Source organism: Peromyscus californicus, unplaced genomic scaffold (assembly GCF_007827085.1).
Source record: "Peromyscus californicus insignis strain IS unplaced genomic scaffold, ASM782708v3 Scaffold_10__1_contigs__length_136768540, whole genome shotgun sequence".
Taxonomy (NCBI): Eukaryota; Metazoa; Chordata; class Mammalia; order Rodentia; family Cricetidae; genus Peromyscus; species Peromyscus californicus.
Window position 1 is genome coordinate 43,400,364 of NW_026294391.1, and position 18,860 is coordinate 43,419,223.

Below are 18,860 nucleotides of genomic sequence, written 5' to 3' on the forward strand. Positions count from 1 at the left end.
ATTTTGGGTGCTTTCTTACTAGCCTGAGGAAATGACAAGATTGAGAAGCATGAACAGACAACTCCAGATAAATGTTGACTGTACACTGAAAGAAGTTGACCTCCTTCAATCTAGAGGTATAGACTTGATTGTTTGGTAAACCATAAGTCATAGAATGCTATTTTAAACTGCTTAAATGGCAATCATTTGGGTTTCATAGATTTAGGGACAGCTTTTATTCATTATAAGAATGACTGTTTAAAGAGATTCCCACACTCCGTGAATCAGACTCTGTCAAGAACTAATATCACTTCGGCAGCTGCATCATTTGTTCTCATTGTTTTATACTGTTACATTGCATTGCATTGAATTGATCCTTTTAGGCATTTAACATGAGTGTTTCATACATTAATGGATATTATTTCTGATATAGTTTATATAATGTGATAGCCTTCCAAAATATTGTGACAAAAAAAGAGAGCTCAAAGTAAAATATCTGAGTTCTTGATTTTAAAAGAAATTCTGTTACAGTAGAAGCTCTCTTATCTTTGAGTTAGCCAACTCGTCAAGTTAGAGAAGGACTTTCTTTCCCATATACTGCCTCTCCCATTGATTACATGTACTGCTTATACTAGTGAACTATACTGCTGCAGTTAAAATTAATGTTTCATAACTAACAGGAATTCATGAGAATACTTCTCTTTTAAAAACTGTCTTTGGCTTTTATATAGTCAAGCATAAAATTATAGGAACCATTAATTAGATTTAATTAAAAACAAGTGGAAAAGGAAGGAATTTGTAAGAAAGTGTCCTTGGTATATCATGTGCTGGATTCTGAAGAAACAAAAACACAAAATTATAAATGAATGTTCAGCAGATTAGGGCCCTACTGCCTGTTTTTATAAATAGAAGTTTTAGTGAAACAGACATGCTCATTTGTTTATCTAGTGTCTGTGACTTCCTTTGTGTTTCAAGGACAGAGTTGAATACTTGTAACAGATAGTATTGCAAGTCTACAAACTCTAAGTTACTGTCTGGCTTTTGACAGAAAGTTTGCAGACACTTGACTTTAGGTTAGCATGAACATGGTTTATGTAAGACAGTATGAAGTAGTCCTTATTCAGTATTAAAATACTGCTGTATTGAGGATGCAGTGCAGTGATAGAATATTTACATAGCATATACAATCCCTGGGGATTTTAGTCCTCGACACTTCCATAAGAACAATAGAAGAAAACCCTGCTATATTTATGTTACATTAAAGGTGTTGTGTAATTTTTCTTAACAGTCCTTTGTTTGAATCAGCCTTCTCCCAAACCTTGATATTCTTAATTATGGCAGCTAAGAGAGCTTCTACAGTACTTTAAGAGTAGTGTACAAATATGGTGTCAAGCAGTTGAACTAAAGCTATGGAGCCATCTGAACGTGAAAGTTGAGCTATCAAGCCAGGTTCTCATTTTCAAAAGCCTCATTACTCTATGTAGCCTACTAGCTTTAAGCAGTGAAAGAATCACTATGCATAATATGTAGGGTATATCAACCATTGCTATTATGTGATTACATCAACTTTTTTACTGATGTGGTCTTTGGAGCAAAACAAAAATCAATAACATTTGATTAGGATGTTTCTAGTAAGCTTTCTGTGAACTGCATAGTAGATCATCAACTGTAACTTAAGTGACTGAAAAAATGCATATGCAGCAGCAGTTAATATATCAAGTAGTAGTGTGGCTTTCATGAGCTATAGGAATTTTTTAAATTCTCTTTAAAATAGCCTATTTAACTGGATGAAACTTTGATAGTAGGACCTATTAAAGTTTTTTAAGGAAGGAGCTGTGGTTTTGGTATGTATTGACCAAATGAGATCTCTTTTTGTACTTAAGATTTAGAAATGTTTGAGGGGTCCACATATGGTATACTTTCTTCTAAATTGTTTTTGGCAGTGGGGAGGTGCATTTTCAAGCAAATAAATCATTGCATGACTTGATGAAAAGCAGCTTAATATTTGATTTGTAGTAAGGAACTTTTTCACTGGGAAAAAAACCCCAATACTCAAAAACAGCAGGAGACTCGGTACAGTAGACCATCCTGTGTGTCCCAGCTGAGGTGGATTTCAGTACAGTAGTAGGCAGAGTACAGGAGGGAAGGGGAGAGCCAGAACTGACACCTACTGCAATCTGCTCTGGAAGGAGTCAGTCACAATAGGCTACGTCACTGATAGAGACATAGTAAGCCAGTGGACACATCCAAGAAAACTTGGTGTCAGCAAGTCTCGGGGTTAGTTTACTCTGAAATTTGCACAGTATCATCACTAATAAGTCCACAGGGTTATGTAACTTATGCATTTTTCCTTAGATGGCTTTATGATAAATTATGAAAATAAGTGTCAAATCTTCTTTCAAATTTTTTTTCATTAGACCAAACAGGTCCACCATTATTGTTTTTTTTTCTTGCTTTACACTCTTTAAATGTCCCATATGCTGAATTCTGCTTCTTAAAGGTGCTAGCCTTATAAAAATATTCCTTTAGGTAATACATTGTAGACACACACAGTGGTTTACTGGTCTGCTTGGATATTTTCTCACAATCATAAAGAGGATAGGATAATGTAATGACATTTGAAACACTGGAAAACATTTTCTCTTCCCACATGTTTCATTAATATATTTTCTTTTAAAAAGATCAAATGATAAAAGAAAAACTCCTAAACACCTGTGGTTTTCTTCTTTTCTTTGAAGGAAACTTTGATCCAAAAGCCATGAATAATTTTTATGACCACATAGAACCTGGCCCAGTAGTACCACCGAAGCCATCTAAAAAAGGTTAGTAGAATCATAGCATGGATACTGTAGAAGTTAAATAAGTTTCTGGAGAAATTTTTATTTAAACTATTCATTAGAATGTGTTCCTCATAAAAATGTTATCCATATTAATGTGGCAATAATGAAATAGTCCCCAAACTTTATTTTTTACAAAACATTAAAATTGTTGTAAGGCATAATGATGATTTCTTTAGCATAATGAAACTATACTCTTGAATGAAAATTCTGCTAGAACAATAAGGATCTTGGAAAACTTTCAGTAGAGTTTGTACATAAGAATTCTTTTGCTGCTTGATAAACAGAAGGTAAGTCTGATAGGGATATGATTGTTTTTTCATCAAGAACAAAGCAAGTCCTAAATTGTTTTCCGTATCTTACAATAAATGATTAAATGTAGATTGATCACTCATTTTCTATCTTATTCTTAACAGGCTATGTTGTTTTATAGGTCTCAATATACAACTAATATCCAGAGTTCATATTTTAATCCTTTTGGATTAAGCAATTCAAGACAGTTTGATTATGAAGGCATATTGAATAGTAAGAGTGCATAATTTCTAGTTCATTTATGGATTGCATCTTAGGAGCTGGTCTCTTTATTGTTTACTACTACTGTAAATGTTTTATCTGGTCTACATATGAAATAGTGTAGTGATTTCTAAAAATGGCTCAAAATGAATATTAGTGGATGACTGCCAAATACTAAATTTGTCACTGTGGCAACGTTATATGTATGTAGTTTCAAGCTGAAAGCCGTTGGGTTATAAATCATTAATCACTTTAGCCTTTTAGGTTCATAAAATATGCATCTTTAAACTTGATTTTGCCTCAGTACCTTCTAAAGTGTTATCTCTTACAGGTAGGCTAGCAGATGGACTATAGTTAAATGATTCGATGGCTGTCATAGAAGAAATGACCAAAAATCCAAGCAGTCCATCACATTTAAAATGTTGAAATTTCTTGAATATTATCATCTCCAAGGAGCTAGATACAAAGCCATACCTTTCCCTGTGCAAGGCCAGTGAACTATTGTTATTGTCTTGGTGCTAGGCATGAGGTCAGGGCTTCAGATGTACCAAGAAGATCCTTATAACTGAATCTTTCTGCTAGCCCTCAATTGTTAAGTACTTTGAAGGAAATTTGATGTTTGGTTTTTTTGTTTGTTGATTTTTGTGGTTTTTTTGGTTTTGGGTTTTTTTTTTGTTTGTTTGTTTGTTTGTTTTTGTTGTTTTGTTTTGTTTTCCCTGAGACAGGGTTTCTCCGTGTTATTTTGGTGCCTGTCCTGGATCTCGCTCTGTAGACCAGGCTGGCCTCGAACTCACAGAGATTCACCTGGCTCTGCCTCCCAAATGCTGGGATTAAAGGCGTGCACCACCGCCCTGGCTACATTTACTCTTCTTGCTCTGCTAATAGAGTTTTTGCTTTTAGTGTATAACCACCATTCTTAGAATTCTGAGGCGGTACTTTCAAAGGTGAATTGTACTGAGGGATTACATATGGGATCAGGAGTGATTAGAAAATGCAAGGTCTTTATTTGCTCTTAAAGGCAAATAATAGATAGTGTGCTAGTTGGCATTTTAATGCAGCGGTTGCTTACTAATAACTTGTACATTCATAACATATAGGAACAGTATTCTGGCATGAAATTGAAATCCCTGAAATGAGTTGGGAGCCCATGTTTGTCACTACATAGTATTCTTTGGAGTTGCTTCCATTTTTCAAGGATCAGTATTCTCTGTGCATTCCCGTCTGGTCTCTGCCTCCTCAGTGCTCAGATTACAAGAATGAAGCATTACATTTATCATTTAACCTCAGACACAAATGCACGGTGATGTGAAACTGAGTGAGTGCAGGAACAGTCCTTGTGAACCCGTTTACTCTTGCTGAGGAATGATTTCACCCCTCAGTACCTTTGCTTTTTTTTATGCAGACTCCTCAGATCCCTGCACGATTGAGAGAAAAGCCCGAAGAATTAGTGTGACTTCCAAAGTACAGGCAGATGTCCATGAATCCCAGGCAGCAGCTGCAGACGGTTTGTACCCATGTCTCCGGATTATGTTAATTTACATAGAGTATCGTAACTAGAACATGTCTTTAGATTTACCTTTGAAAATTACAGTCCAAATGCAGAATGCTAAATGCTATAGTAGATCCTTGGTGTTTGCTAAAAATGGTTTTAAAAGATACTTTTTTCTTAATTTATGCATGATTTATATGTACATCTCAATTTGGACTGGCCACATTTCACATATTCAGTAGTCACCTATGGATACCTTATTTGACAGGCCAACTCTCTAGAAAGCAAGGCAAAATAATTTTCAAATCTGTTGCAAGTTCTGGGTTTGATATGATTTTCACACAATAGGACTTTTCCTAGAGACTGAAATGATCCATTCTGAAGGGAAGCTGGTTAAGGCAGGAAATACACCACTCAAAAAAGCTTCAAGAAATCCCTGAAACTGACAGGATTCAGGATGCTTTACTGAAACGAACTCACCCAAAATAATGCAACTTAGAACAGGATTTTTCAGACTGGGCTCCCTAAATAGGATGTTCTTTAATCTGTACCTATGCTTACAGGTGTGCAGTGTACTCCAGGTGTCCAATATTCACAAGCTGTATCACATGCTCATTTCAAGTTTGAGGATAGCAACTATCATTCTGTCCCTTGTGCTCTGATAAGCAACTCTCCCCATATTCCTGTAACTCCAATAAAGCTCATTGGTTTAACAAGTAAAAATATTCTCCCACAAATGTCTAATACTTCTTCAGCTTTATGTGCTGACATCCAATTGAAAGCAGGTCTCTAAAAATATTAATATATCTTCGTAGTGGAATACTTACACATTCCACATTATATATGCTAAATCACCTTAATTTGCAAATGAAAAAGTAACGTAAGAAGGAGCAAGATACATTGAAAGTACCTTGTTCATATTTTCCTTTACCATTAGGATATGTTAGGAAAAGTAACTTGTTCATTTCTCATTGAAACACTATTTACTTGTTTTTTGTTTGGTTTGGTTTTGGTTTTTCAAAGCAATGTTTCTCAGTGTAACAGCCCTGGCTGTTCTGGAGCTAGCTTTGTAGACCAGGCTGGCCTGGAACTCAAAGAGAACCCCTGCCTCTGCCTTCTGATGGGATTAAAGGTGTGTGCCATCACTGCCTGACTTCTATTTCCTATTTTTAATTACGTGCCTTTGAGCAATTTGTCTTCTATATTATAAACACTATACAAGCAATATTGATTGAAGTATTTGCGAGGCTCTTCATTTTTATGAAAATATAGACTGTTGTGTAACTCAGAACTTACTCGGGCTCTTTATACAGTTTTTATTGTATGTTGTACAAAATTCTTTCATACATGTCCTTCGATCATACTCTCTGTTCCTCCTTAGTTCTGACTTGTACATAAATATTTTTTAATAAATACTTTCTACAAGGTAGTCTACAAACTGCTTTTAAATATGCCAGAAAGATGATTGTTCATGTAAATCAAATTGAACATTCTAAAATGCTACTTTTTTTAAAATGAATTGTATAGTTTCATAGAACCAAAAATAGCTTTTTTTGGCCAGTTACCTTATAGTGATTCATGATTTCAAATTAAGTTAGCGTGATACTAAACAGGTAAGATAGACTGAGTTGATGAGGTTAAAGAGGCCTTTTGGTTGTTTACATAGTTTTGAATACTATTTTCAAAGGCTGCATTTGGAAATGACATAAAAACAATATAACAACTAAGAATTTGATTTGTTAACCTTTTTTACTCCGTGATACTCATAGAATTAAAAAGTCACCTGTCCTAAGGCTAAATTGGGAATTTTAGAACCTGTCTATAAAAACCTCTATGGCAGTAGTTTATTCCTAGCAAGGCAACTTAAGGTAGCACTGAAACATGCCCAGCTCCTGTTTGTGCTCACGAGAATAGGCTGAAGAGCCCAGTGAATTGATTCTAACAAAAGATCACCTTTCTGATCAAGGCTTAGAGTCTCCTTATAGAACAAAGTTTAGGGTTTAAACCTGCTTATTTGACCTCATGAAGTCACAAAAGAAAGATAATTTGGTAAGCTGGAAGTTACCTACTTGGTTTTCAGTGAAAAATAGGCTTAGCCCAAAACAACTGCCAAAGCCTCACCAAATCTCCATTTCCTGGCCTTTCTAAATGGATATTAAGTATTACCTTAGATCTTAATTTCATTGCCACTTAATAGGAACGGTTTCCAATGTTCTCTAGGTGAGTTCTCTGAGCCTCCCTACCTTGCCTTCAGCTCCTAGGGCTAATCCATCAGCTCTGTGGCTCTCTATCCAGTGATCTCTCAATAGAGGGAGTGTCCAACAAGGCAGACTTGCCAAATGAACTCTAGGAGCACAGCCCTTTTGAGCCTAAGGCCAGAGAAAATCAAGACTTAAAAGGAATACAAGTTTTGAGTTTTTATGAAATCCTAAAGATCAACCTAAATTTACTATCATTTGATATTGCCAGGTATAGACATTTTTCAAAAAGTAATATATGAATAACCTTTTTTTGGCAAAGAGGAACAATTCTGAGAACAAAAGAATCATGTATATAGAATAAATTTTCGTTTTATAAATAGCTGTGAAGGCTTGTTCCCTTTTCACTATTCTGGGAACAACTTTTATTAGGAATTTTACCTGCCATTGATGAAGCATTAATATAAGACACATGTGTATTCCTGGAAGCAAATGTCTCATGAAATAAGGTATCCATTTTCTCAGCCATTTACTGTTCTGTGGACAGTACTTGAAGACAGGAAAGTCATAGAGAAGACAGAATTCACTGAATATGCTGTCAAATATTTCTCAAATTTTCTTTTCATTCAGCTGGAACACAGCTTAATTAATGGGTAACAAACTAGGAAGGCCGTCTTATTGGTGAAATTATTAAGGCCACTCCACGTAGTTAAAGGGAGATTTATTTAATGGCGTAACTTACAAATTAAGGAATAGGTAGGTCGCGGAGTCTGGGGAAGGTGTATCACAGTCCAGCGGTGTTCTCTGGAGCTCTGCTCAGTCCACCTCTCCAGTCCAGGGTCCCGCAACAGAGAGAGCGCCCGCCGATCCAGATCTCGGGTCCCCTGGCGCCTCCCTTGGCCCCGCCTTGTAGGCGTGACAGTTGCCGAAGTCTCAATGGGGGTTGGAACTTCCAGATCAAAGCTGGAATGGCTACCCACTACACCGTCTATTCTGGCCTTCTCCACATCCTTGTCTTAGAGCACAAAAATGAGTGTGTTTAGAACAAAGTGGAACCTGTATCCAGCTTTGTGTACTTTCGGTTTTCCAGTAGTGTGGTTACTGATTAGCTTACACACTGGGTAAGGTAGAAAGTTCTTCCCTTTTGTCTTTGTGGTAGTTTATCATTTTAGTTTGGTCAGTTTGGGTGATGCTTGGAAAAAACAACTTGATCTAGCTCCATTTCTCTTGAATCCCCTTTCCTTAGAACATATAAGTGGCTGCAGACAGAGTCCTCGGACACAACCTCGAGATGAGGATTATGAAGGGGCTCCATGGAATTGTGACAGCTGTACCTTTCTCAACCACCCTGCACTGAACCGCTGTGAACAGTGTGAGATGCCGCGGTACACTTGAGTTCAGAAGAATTGTCACCGAGTTGAGGGTGAAAAGTCACCACTTTGAGCACTCACTGGAAGAAAAGGAAACCTCGGGATTGTGTTCATCTGCCCAGCCTTTTCATTTCTTGATTGCACGGGGGGAGGAGGAGTGTGGCCACTGGGCTCACAAAGGAAAAATGGGGAGGTCTTTCTTTTTTTCCTTTCTTAACTCATTACAGAGTGAGAGGTGGAAGGGGATACTTGAAACTGGGAAAGGATTCACTCCTGAAAGAATGTACACAGAGAAGTTAAGGGCTTCTGCGGAGTCCCATTGTTAAAGTTCCTGCTGAGTGGCTCTTACTTTCTAAAGGGGAATTCTGAATTATGGTAGGACTTGTTACAGTTTATGCAGAAAAACTGTGAATTCCAGGGCAGACTTACTTGGTTACAGCTTTCTGGAAACCAAGGCTCCCTGTGCCTCTTCCTGCTGCTTCCTGTGAAGAGATGAACAGGAAATAGCACCTGGGATATGCTTTATTTTCTTTTTTGCAAAATAATGAGTTTATTTGTAATTGCTGCTTTTTTCAGGGGTAATTTCAAACACACATTCATACGCAAACAGGATACTTTAAAATGTGATTTGTAGTAGTCAGGAATTAGGCATATCATGCCCTTTGTGAGGAAGTACAATCAGAGGTAATAATATCTCTTTTGCTGCGTCGACACTGGTAACTAAGACCTCCTTATGCCACATAAATTATTGTATACTTTTCTTAGGTTATTGATTTTAAAAGTAATGAAGTATGGTTTTATAAAATGACATTCTCAAAAAACCATGCTTTGCCAGTAGCACAGTGAATGTATGCCAAATGAAAGTCACTCAAAAACCCATTTGGAAATCCTGAGCTCAGCTGTGGTTCTTAAGAAATACTTGCAGTATATAGGGTCCCCCACTTCTGGTTTGTGATGAATACATGATGTTTACAGCACTAAAAATACTTTGTACCATAGTCTGATTTAGCTGAAAAAATCAATATGAGCTATTTATTTGCACATGTGTTAACCAGCCAATGAGAGGGAAATTGAAGTTGACCAACATCATAAAGTTGCATTATTTGAGTTGTAAGAGAAGACTACTCACAAAATCTGATTGGGCTGGGGATACAGCTCAGTGGAAGTGCACTAGCCTAGCATACACAAGGTGCTCTAGGTTTGAAAAGAAAAAGAAAAAATACTATCAAAACAATAATGTATACAGGGGGTTTTGAATTTTTTTTTAAGTTGAATAGACATCATACTGAATTCTGGCAGTTCAGGGAATACTAAAGCACTACTTATGAGACAGAATGCAGGTGTGGATACACTGAAGAAGATAATAAGTCAGGCCACTTGCCATGATGTATCATGAGAAAATTAATAATATTATATTTAAGTAAGTTCTCTGCCTTAAATTTTATTCTTGGCTCAGAATTGAATTTTGGAATCTCTCCCCATTTTGGTGAAGATAGACAGCAATAAAGTTGGTAGGTTTCTCCATCCTGAAGAATTGTACCTGAAGAACTACTAGGTCCGCCCCCCTGCTCCTGTTACACACTTTGTACTGTCACTGTATTCTAATTTAGCATTAGTCTCTGGCAGACCTGGAGAAACAAGCTGCGCTCCCAGCATAATGAAACCAAAGGCATAACTCACTGTAGTTTTCTATCAGAACCATGATTTTGCACACTGCATATAGCCTTCATCTGTGGAGAATGCCCCAAGTACATCCATTTGTCTCACGAAGAGCATGATTCTGTAATTACTAGTAAATCTCTCTCCGCCAACTGTGGCAAAACTGTGAAAATAGCAATGATGGAAAAGCAGACAGGCGCAGAACCATGGATTTGGAAAGGGTGAAGGACTTGTAACATGGCTAGTCTCTTCTTGTCAATCCCCAATACCAGTCTAGCAGTCCTACTGTTCTTTAAGGTGCCCTTGCCGTTGTATGGTTTCTTGTCTCCCTTAGTGATGGACAACTCCACTTGCTGTTAACCAAACAAGTTAGGGGAACATATATACTACTTGGTATTCTACCTAAAAGATGTACAAGTATCCATAGTGAGATGCTGAAATACCAACAGTTAGTGTGGCACTTGTTAGTTGAAAATGAAAGTAGCATGTGTGAAAAGTCTGATGCTTTATTAAAACCATGTAGATGATATTAAAACTATTGCATGAAAACACGCCAAGGTCAATAAGCTGTTAACATACAGTAGATGCATGGTTTCAGTCCTTTGATGATATATCTAGTCAGTCATAGCTTTCACCTGACAAAAAAAATGAGGCAACAGTTGATTTGCTTGGTTTAAAAGGTGGTTATGAGACATCAGAAGGACTTTAAGAAAGTTTTGTACATGTTAAGTTTTAGTTGTTCACAAGTTTCATATGCCTACATAGGCTGTATTCAGTTCCTAAAAATGAACAGAATAACTTGACACTGGTTAATTTGATACATTTAACTGTTCCATATATAGACTGCTCCTTACCTATGACCAGTTCGAATAAGAATTCATTGAACCTTCCAGTTCTTTTTTTTTCCAGAATGTTCTCCTGGTCAGATTGGTATGCATAAGTGGGTGGAATATAGTGGTAAGGTAGAACTTGGGTGATAACCGGCTGCTGAGTTGTCCGTGCCCTTTGGATCAGTTGGTGCACTCTTGTTTCGTGTGAGAGGCTTGCTTTCATAAAATACTAGTTTAATGTATCTGGTAACACAGACCTGACTCTACAGTTTTCATTATTTCACTGTTGTTGTAAACTGGGTTTTTAGGAAGCATGGTTGCCATTGTGTTAAAAGAGCATTGCCCCCTTCAGTTTTGGAGTTCTTCAAGTTTAAAGTGAAAATAGAAGAGCCAGAAACCTGTAAGCACTGTAAAATGTTTTGAATTGATACTGAGCTAGTTTGGGAGAAAGTAGAGGCAGGGGATATTAAAGAAACAAAAGAAATGTGTTGTACAGATTTGTAGTTTTAGAACAGATTAATGATGGTGGAGGAGAGTGTTGCTAATGTGTTCATTTCCCAGGAAGAAATGGGAAGAGTAATATGCAGTTTAATGTTTAAGGAGCTGGTCTCAATGTTAGTACTTTCTAATTATAAAAGAAATCAATGTTTCCTTAAATTTTGTCATTGGTTTGTCACAGATATCTAAGGGTTCATTTCCAACTCTCTGTGGCAACTCAGTTTTATATAGTCTTTTAAAGAGGTTAATTGTTTATGTATTTCTGACAGTATGAAGAGAAAGAATATGAGGCATAGAAGAACTGTCTTTTAGAAATATCAGTGATGTATCCTGGAATGTGAAGATGTCCCTTTAAGATTACAAATTGAATTATTTTAATATTGTACCACTGTTAGACCTTGAATGAATCCATGTTGCAGTGTGTGTGTCCATATATCTCTAGAGAAAAGGAAATGACAGTTGAAATGTTACTTAAAAACTCAGAATTGGGCACTGTCTGTATTGCGCCACTACTGTGTCTTTTTTAAAGAATTAACAGTATTTCCCTCTTGTGAAAGTTAATTCTGATGATGTTTCATATTCACCAGATTTTTTCTGTATTATCTGCATCCCCAAATATTTCAAGTAGAATTGTGCATGGCTTGGGCATTCAGAGATAACAGAATGAGTCCATTTTAATTTCTAAAGCCATAAAAAGTTGCTTTGAGACTGAATAGTTCTGAGTTCTTATTTATAACTACACCGTTGTCCATGTTTCTTTCCCTACTGTAAAAGAATTGATCATTTTCTTCATTAAAGCAGCAAGAAATTAATTAAACCTTGTACATACCATGTCTCTTAGATTTCTGTGTACGTTGTGAAGGACATTATTTTGAGAAAAAATTGTACAAAGGCATATTAAAAGGCTATGCATGCACCGTACCTCCAAGCAGTACATCTTCAGAAAGTCAAAGATTCCTGCGAAATAAATTAATAAACTAAAAACAAGCTCTACATTCTGCATTTTTTCTGTGAACTAGTTCTGCTTCTAAACACTCAGGTTTCTGCATTGCAGAGCTAGTTGGCATATTCCCCATATTTTAATGCATGCAGTGACTTTAGGCTTGAGTTATCATTAGGTACCCATTACCCCTGACTTGAATGTTTGGCCAAATCATGGATAAATAGGTTTTATAGAAAGTTTGGAAAAAGTTAGAAACTCAAATGCTTCATTTCATTCAACATTATTTACAAAAGAATGAGTAATTTGCTTTTGTAAAGTATCATTTATAACTAGTTTTTCAAAGACAAAAGAATCACAGAGGCCCTAACGAATTTGCCTGCAGTCTACTGAGCTTTTCTACCTTCTGCAGAGAAATCACCACAGGTGGATTATAACCTTGTCTTTGAATAGGACTTTCTACATGACTGATAGATAAAAATTACAAGCAGAAACAATTCTATGATACCCCACTTACTCATTGGTCACCTGCCAAAAATTATATGTAAGCAGTCTTCATCCTTGGCATTACCTCTGGATTAGTTTGAAAGAATTCTCAGTCTATTCATTTGTAAATACACTAGGCTAAGCACATTGTACTCATGGCATCTTAATTATTGAATACCCAATGTTGAATTCCCCTAATAGGTATCAGACTTTTAAAGTAAACTTTCCTAAATTAAAATATAAACAGAACACTTGAAATACATAGCCCTTAAATCTTTTTACATATACACACACAAATGAATTTGCATATTTTTCCTCTTTACTGTTGTAAGCCATTAATGAGAATGTGTTCATAAGGACACTTAAACCATTTCGTTAGGCTGTATAACATCATACAGGTTTTGTAAGGGGAAAACATGGCATGCTATCCCTAAAGAAAATTGTGAGTCCAGGACAGCCTGGGTTATAATGGTGAGACACACCCCCGTGGGGATTATATGAATACCTTCTTCCATCTTCCATATCCCAGGTTGTCATTTAAATGATTGATTCTGAAGTAGTTATTTCAGATATTTGTTAACTACGCTGGTGGTTTTCTGTGGTGCTCGTTCTTGTAGTTAACATTTGTGAGGAGTGTGTTACCCAGATTGGTTTGTCTTCAACTACTGGCCAGGGCCTAGGGATGTAGCTCAATAGTAAGACACATATGCCATGTGTGAGGCCATGGTTTTGATGCTCAGCACCACACCATCACCAAAAAAGAAAATGAGATTCTGACCAGCTTAATTTCCATAAGGAAGACTATGGGATAGTTGGGGGATGTTTGTGTGTTTTGGGGGCTGCCCAGTGTTTGTTTCCCAACTGCACTTCCCCCAAAAAAAACTTCACTAGACTACCCTGTTCATGTGACATTACCCAGGTAATGTTTTGTGGTGGATATTTCAAAGACAGTAGTATAATAAGCTGGATGTGGAGAATCATGCCTCCACTTAGGGGGACTAAGGCAGGGTGATCATGAGCTTTAAGGCCACAAACCTTAAACATGCTAAACAGATGTTCCATTGCTGAGCTACATACCCAACCTGTGAATAAAACTAAGTTTTGCATGTTTCAGATTCTCAGAAACTAATTGCATCTCTTGTCCTGCCTTTTGAACATTGATTGGTAAACTAGGCAAATACATACTGCAAGAGGTGTGATGAAGCCTAGCTTTGTAGACCTGACTTGTGATTTGGGAATTGAGTGCTACTTACTGCTTTAAGTTAGTGTATCCTTTTGACTTTCTGGTGCATTACTTTCTGGGTTCTAGACAGTTTTCAGGTAATTCTATTCCCTTGATAAGAACTGGTGTCTGCAAAGGGAGAGACAGTGTCTTCTGAACATACAGGACTGCTGCACTAACGAACTCAAAGCAATTGTGGTTCCTGTGCAACATCAAACCAGTCAGCATTCCAGCATGGCGGGAGGAAGGGCTCACAAGCTCCCACCCTTAGCTGAGGAGTACTGGTGGTGGTGGTTGCTAGGGCGAGTGAAGTCAATTTTCTTTTAAGTATGTGGCCTCTGGTAAGCTGACCATCATCCAAGGATGGTCCTACACCTGTATGTATATGGACAGCACAAATGGTACTTGGTGGGATTTGAGTGTGAGTGTGAGTGTGTGTGTGTGTGTGTGTGTGTGTGTGTGTGTGTGTGTGTGTGTGTGTGTAAAAAGGGTGGCATGAAGTTGGGAAAGGGGTGAAATCTAGGAACTGCTAATGTGCGCTTTGTTCTCTTCTCCCTCCTGGTCCCTATTCTTCCCTTCCTCTCTGTTCCCATCTCCATCTCTCCTCTCTTCCCTCTCCTCTTGTCTCTCTCCTCTTCCTCCCCACCCACTGTTCAACTACCTATGGGTCTGGAGCCAACACCATTTGATGGAGAGACTCCTATAATAAAAAAGAATACGAAATTTCAAAATGAAATTTTCAGTGCAGGGGTTTGAAAGACACCGGGTAGGTGAAGGACATGAGCTTCCGCTTCATAAGCTTTGTGACAAATCTGCCTTTTTACATTAGATGTGGTTCTTAACACCCGGAGGGGTTTCCTTTCACTTTTTTTTTTTTTTTTTTTTTTTTTTTTTTTTTTTGGTTTTTCGAGACAGGGTTTCTCTGTGTAGCTTTGCGCCTTTCCTGGAACTCACTTGGTAGTCCAGGCTGGCCTCGAACTCACAGAGATCCGCCTGGCTCTGCCTCCCGAGTGCTGGGATTAAAGGCGTGCGCCACCACCGCCCGGCTCCTTTCACTTTTGAAAAGTATATACAATTAATGATAATTACGTATTGTTTTCTATACTTTAACATTTATGTGAATGATGCTCTCCATGAAAAGTTTATGCAACTCATTTTTCCCATCAGCATTTTAATTGGGAAATTTATCCTTTCAGATATACTTACATATTCTAGTTCTTCAAATTGCCATATAGGATTCAATTATGTGACTATCAGAATTTATCTATTCCCTTATTGCAGTTTTCCCATTTAAAAAAAAAAAAAAAACAACAGTAGTTTGTAAAATAAAACCAAAAATCCCAAAATATATTGTATGAAATTCTCAACAAATGAATGAAAATCTTTTAAGGAAAAAACTGACTGTTGGATATAGTAGCTCAGACTTGTTATCTCGGCACTCAGGAGAGGATCTTAAGTTTGTAACCAGCCTTGTCTACAGAGTGAGAGACCCTGCCTCAGAGAAACAAAGCACAACTGCAAGTGGCTGGCCATGTTGGTATGCAGGCATAGTGTGGTTAACGCATGTCTAAGATATTAATAGTACATATAATAAGCTGGACATGGAGGATCATGCTTATAATGCCATCCCTCAGGAGGCTGGAGCAGAACCAAGATTTCAAGGCTAGCCTATGCATACCAAGAACCTGTCTGAAAAAACCTTCCTGTCACTTCTGGCCATTTCTAAATGCCAGCCACCAGTTCTGTTTTCTTTTAAATCAGTAGGTGTAGTATAGTCATCTGATTTAAGTGTGGGTGATTCAGGAAATAAATATTTCAAGGTATTGGAGAAGAGGAGCAAACAGCACATTGCCCTACACTCTATTTGACAAGGAATCAGAAAGATTGCAGTTTTCCCATTTAAAAAAAAAAACAACAACAGTAGTTTGTAAAATAAAACCACCCATGACAAAAAGATGGATTTCAAGATCATGATTTCACTTTTTCTTCCCGAATTCCCCATTATAACTAATAAAAATATTTTTCAGGGTTGGAAATAGGGAAGAGTGCCCTCAGAGGATCAGATGGGGGTATATTGAGGACATTCGCTGCCAGTGTCAGACAGGGCTCATGAACAGCCCAACGCTGAGCAGCAAGCCAATGAAATGGTTGAGAACTGGACAAGAAGAAGTAGATTACAGCATTTGCCTTCTGTCTCATTTGGCATCAGCACTCACAAAAGAGAGGCACTTAGGAAAACTTGTTTCTCAACTTGTTGAGGGGCATAAGGCACCAGGTAATTGTAAACCGCCACCATGAACATAGAAACCATGCATGGCTGCCCGAGTGTTCCGGGGAGTGCTGTCTTAATGCTAATAAATTGTGAAAACACTCCCCATCTTTGCTGCTTACTGAGAGACAAAGAAAAAAACTGGCACTTAGCAAAACAGTGAACTTCCCAATCTTTCTAATACTTCATATCAAATGATTTGCAACCAAGAAAAATAAAAACTATCGAAGAAGGGTAGCACTTTTCATTTCTATTAGACTTTAAAGGATCCAACCAGTGTGAGCTACATGGCATTTGCAATTTTCTTTTATGAGACAGTGTCTTGTATAGGTCACACTATCCTCATACTTACTATGTAGCCAAAGATGGCCTTGAACACTCCATTCTCTTGCTTAGATGCCCCAGTGCTGAAATGACAGACGTTCACCTCATTCCACCTATGCATTGCTCGGTGTGGAACCCAGGACTTCTTGCATGTTAGCCAAGCACTCTTCCACTGAACTGTGTTCCTAGCACTTGGAAAAACTGTTACAGTCAGCAAATGGGGGAAAAGAAGGAACAAAACTTAAGTACGGTCTTAATTCCAAACAACTTGAATCAATATTGTGTTTCTCTAAAAGAAAAAGATCAGAAAAGGTAGCATTCAAGTAAAAAAAATGATTTTTTCTAACTAACTTGTACAATGCAAGTACAAAAGAAGTGAACCAATGGAGAAACCAGAGGAAATGGCTAAAGAGATGAAGAGCTTACATAAAATTATAGGACTGGGGAGACTGCTCAGTGGGTAAAGGGGGACCGTAGTTTGGATGCCCAGCAATTATGTACAAAGCCTGGTATGGTAGCATGCAACTGTAACCCCAGCTCTAGCAGACAGAAACAGGCAAATGACGGGGTTTACTAGCCTGACAGTCTAGCTGAAATGGTTACCAGACACTGAGAGACCCTGTCTCCAAAATGTAAACTGGAGAGCAATCAATCTCTGTCATACACATGGATCCATGTATAACACATGTACACACGGGGGGGTGGGTGGATGTACACACATGACATGTATGTAATTCTATGTCCAGGAAATTAATAAGGAGTACCAGAAGGAAGAAAGCAACATAAAATAGAGAAACTCAAATATACAGCTATCCCTCAAATAACAAGGTCGCAGTCAATGGAATAATGCATATATGATAGTGATCTGATAAAATAATGGAGCAGCTGAAAAATTGCTATTGCTTTACGATGTGATAGGCATTATAGCACAATACATTTTTCACATGGTTGTGGTAATAGTAAATGTAAAGAAATCTGTGGGACTACTATAAAAAGTATAGTACATGCAGTTGTTTACAGTTCATACTTGATAATAAATCCTTATGTAACTGATCCATTATTTACTAAGCTATATTTTAAATCATTTTTGCAAGTTCTCCAACTTATAAAAATGTGTTTAAAGTAGCGTTCTGTGTTATGCCTTCAGTGTCTTCATTCATAGTATTGAATACATTTCTTGATTGCCTCGGAGTTTGGGTGTGTATTCTCTATCCTATTTACAATAATGAAATTTTCTAACCTGTATCTTAGAATATATCCCCTTCTGTAAGAGATGCATGACTAAGAAAACTGAGGGCCTGAAGACTGAACAAACATCTCCCACAAAGCTATGTAACAAAAGTGACAGGTCTGCCTAACTTGTAGAATACTCAAACACACCTCTCACATTTTGACATAAAAATAGACTAAATTGTGAATATTGTGAACGTTTTTGGTTAATCTCCATGCCTTATACTTCATAGCAACTATTTTAAATTTTTCTTCAGATTCTGATTCCCTCATTTCCCCTTCCATTTCCTGTCTTGAAACTCTCCCATATAATCCTCCTTGTTCTCTCAGCCTCGTGGCCTCTTGTTTTTTCATTACATACATGTCATGAATGTGTACTGTGTGAATATGTACATATCCTACTCAGTCTCTATGATGTTGATTGTATGTATGCTTTCAGGGAGCAATTCTTTTTTAAATTTCCATTATTTACCAAAATCCATTAAGAACACCTCGATTTCTGAAACAATTATATAAGCCACACTTTTTTTTCCTGATTGTCAGGCATTCAAATGTAAAAACTACTAAAAATAAATAAAACTACTTCAAAACCTACAGAGCTCTTAAGAATGCTTGATTCATACACATAATAAAAGAAAAAGTCATTTTGTTAAGGCAAATCCACAAAGATGATTTTAACAAAGACATCATCTCAAACTACAAAAAGAACTTTCTACTGTCAGAAAACAGGGCATAACAAAAACACCATGTCATATAGTTCAGAGACTTCAAATGTTGCATTATTGCTAGATACAAATAAGCTCTCCACAGACCAAATTGCACAAATAAATAATTCAGAACTCAAGGTGGTGTCTCTAGTGAGCGACACATTTCCAGCAGAAGATGTTTCTGCAAATTGTGAGAAGGCAATGGGAAAAACCATGGCTCAACTGGATGTTGAGCTAACACTGGATTATGTGTCCAGGGTCAAGAATCTTCACAGGCTGGAGAGTTCCACATGAATAAAACAAGTGCCT

At 37.3% G+C, this 18,860-nt stretch overlaps 1 protein-coding gene across 6 annotated transcripts in view; it reads left to right on the top strand.

Moving 5' to 3' along the window:
* The window catches only part of Tab3 (TGF-beta activated kinase 1 (MAP3K7) binding protein 3), a 64,209-nt gene extending 52,012 nt beyond the window's left edge, over window positions 1-12,197 (top strand). For all 6 annotated transcript variants that reach the window (XM_052732345.1, XM_052732351.1, XM_052732354.1 and 3 more), the window contains 4 exons: window positions 23-116; window positions 2,718-2,801; window positions 4,732-4,833; window positions 8,263-12,197. In XM_052732345.1, coding sequence (XP_052588305.1) covers window positions 23-116; window positions 2,718-2,801; window positions 4,732-4,833; window positions 8,263-8,411 — 429 coding nt within the window. In that variant the 3' untranslated portion in view covers window positions 8,412-12,197. The remainder of the gene's footprint in view (window positions 1-22; window positions 117-2,717; window positions 2,802-4,731; window positions 4,834-8,262) is intronic.
* The last annotated feature ends 6,663 nt before the right edge of the window (window positions 12,198-18,860 follow it).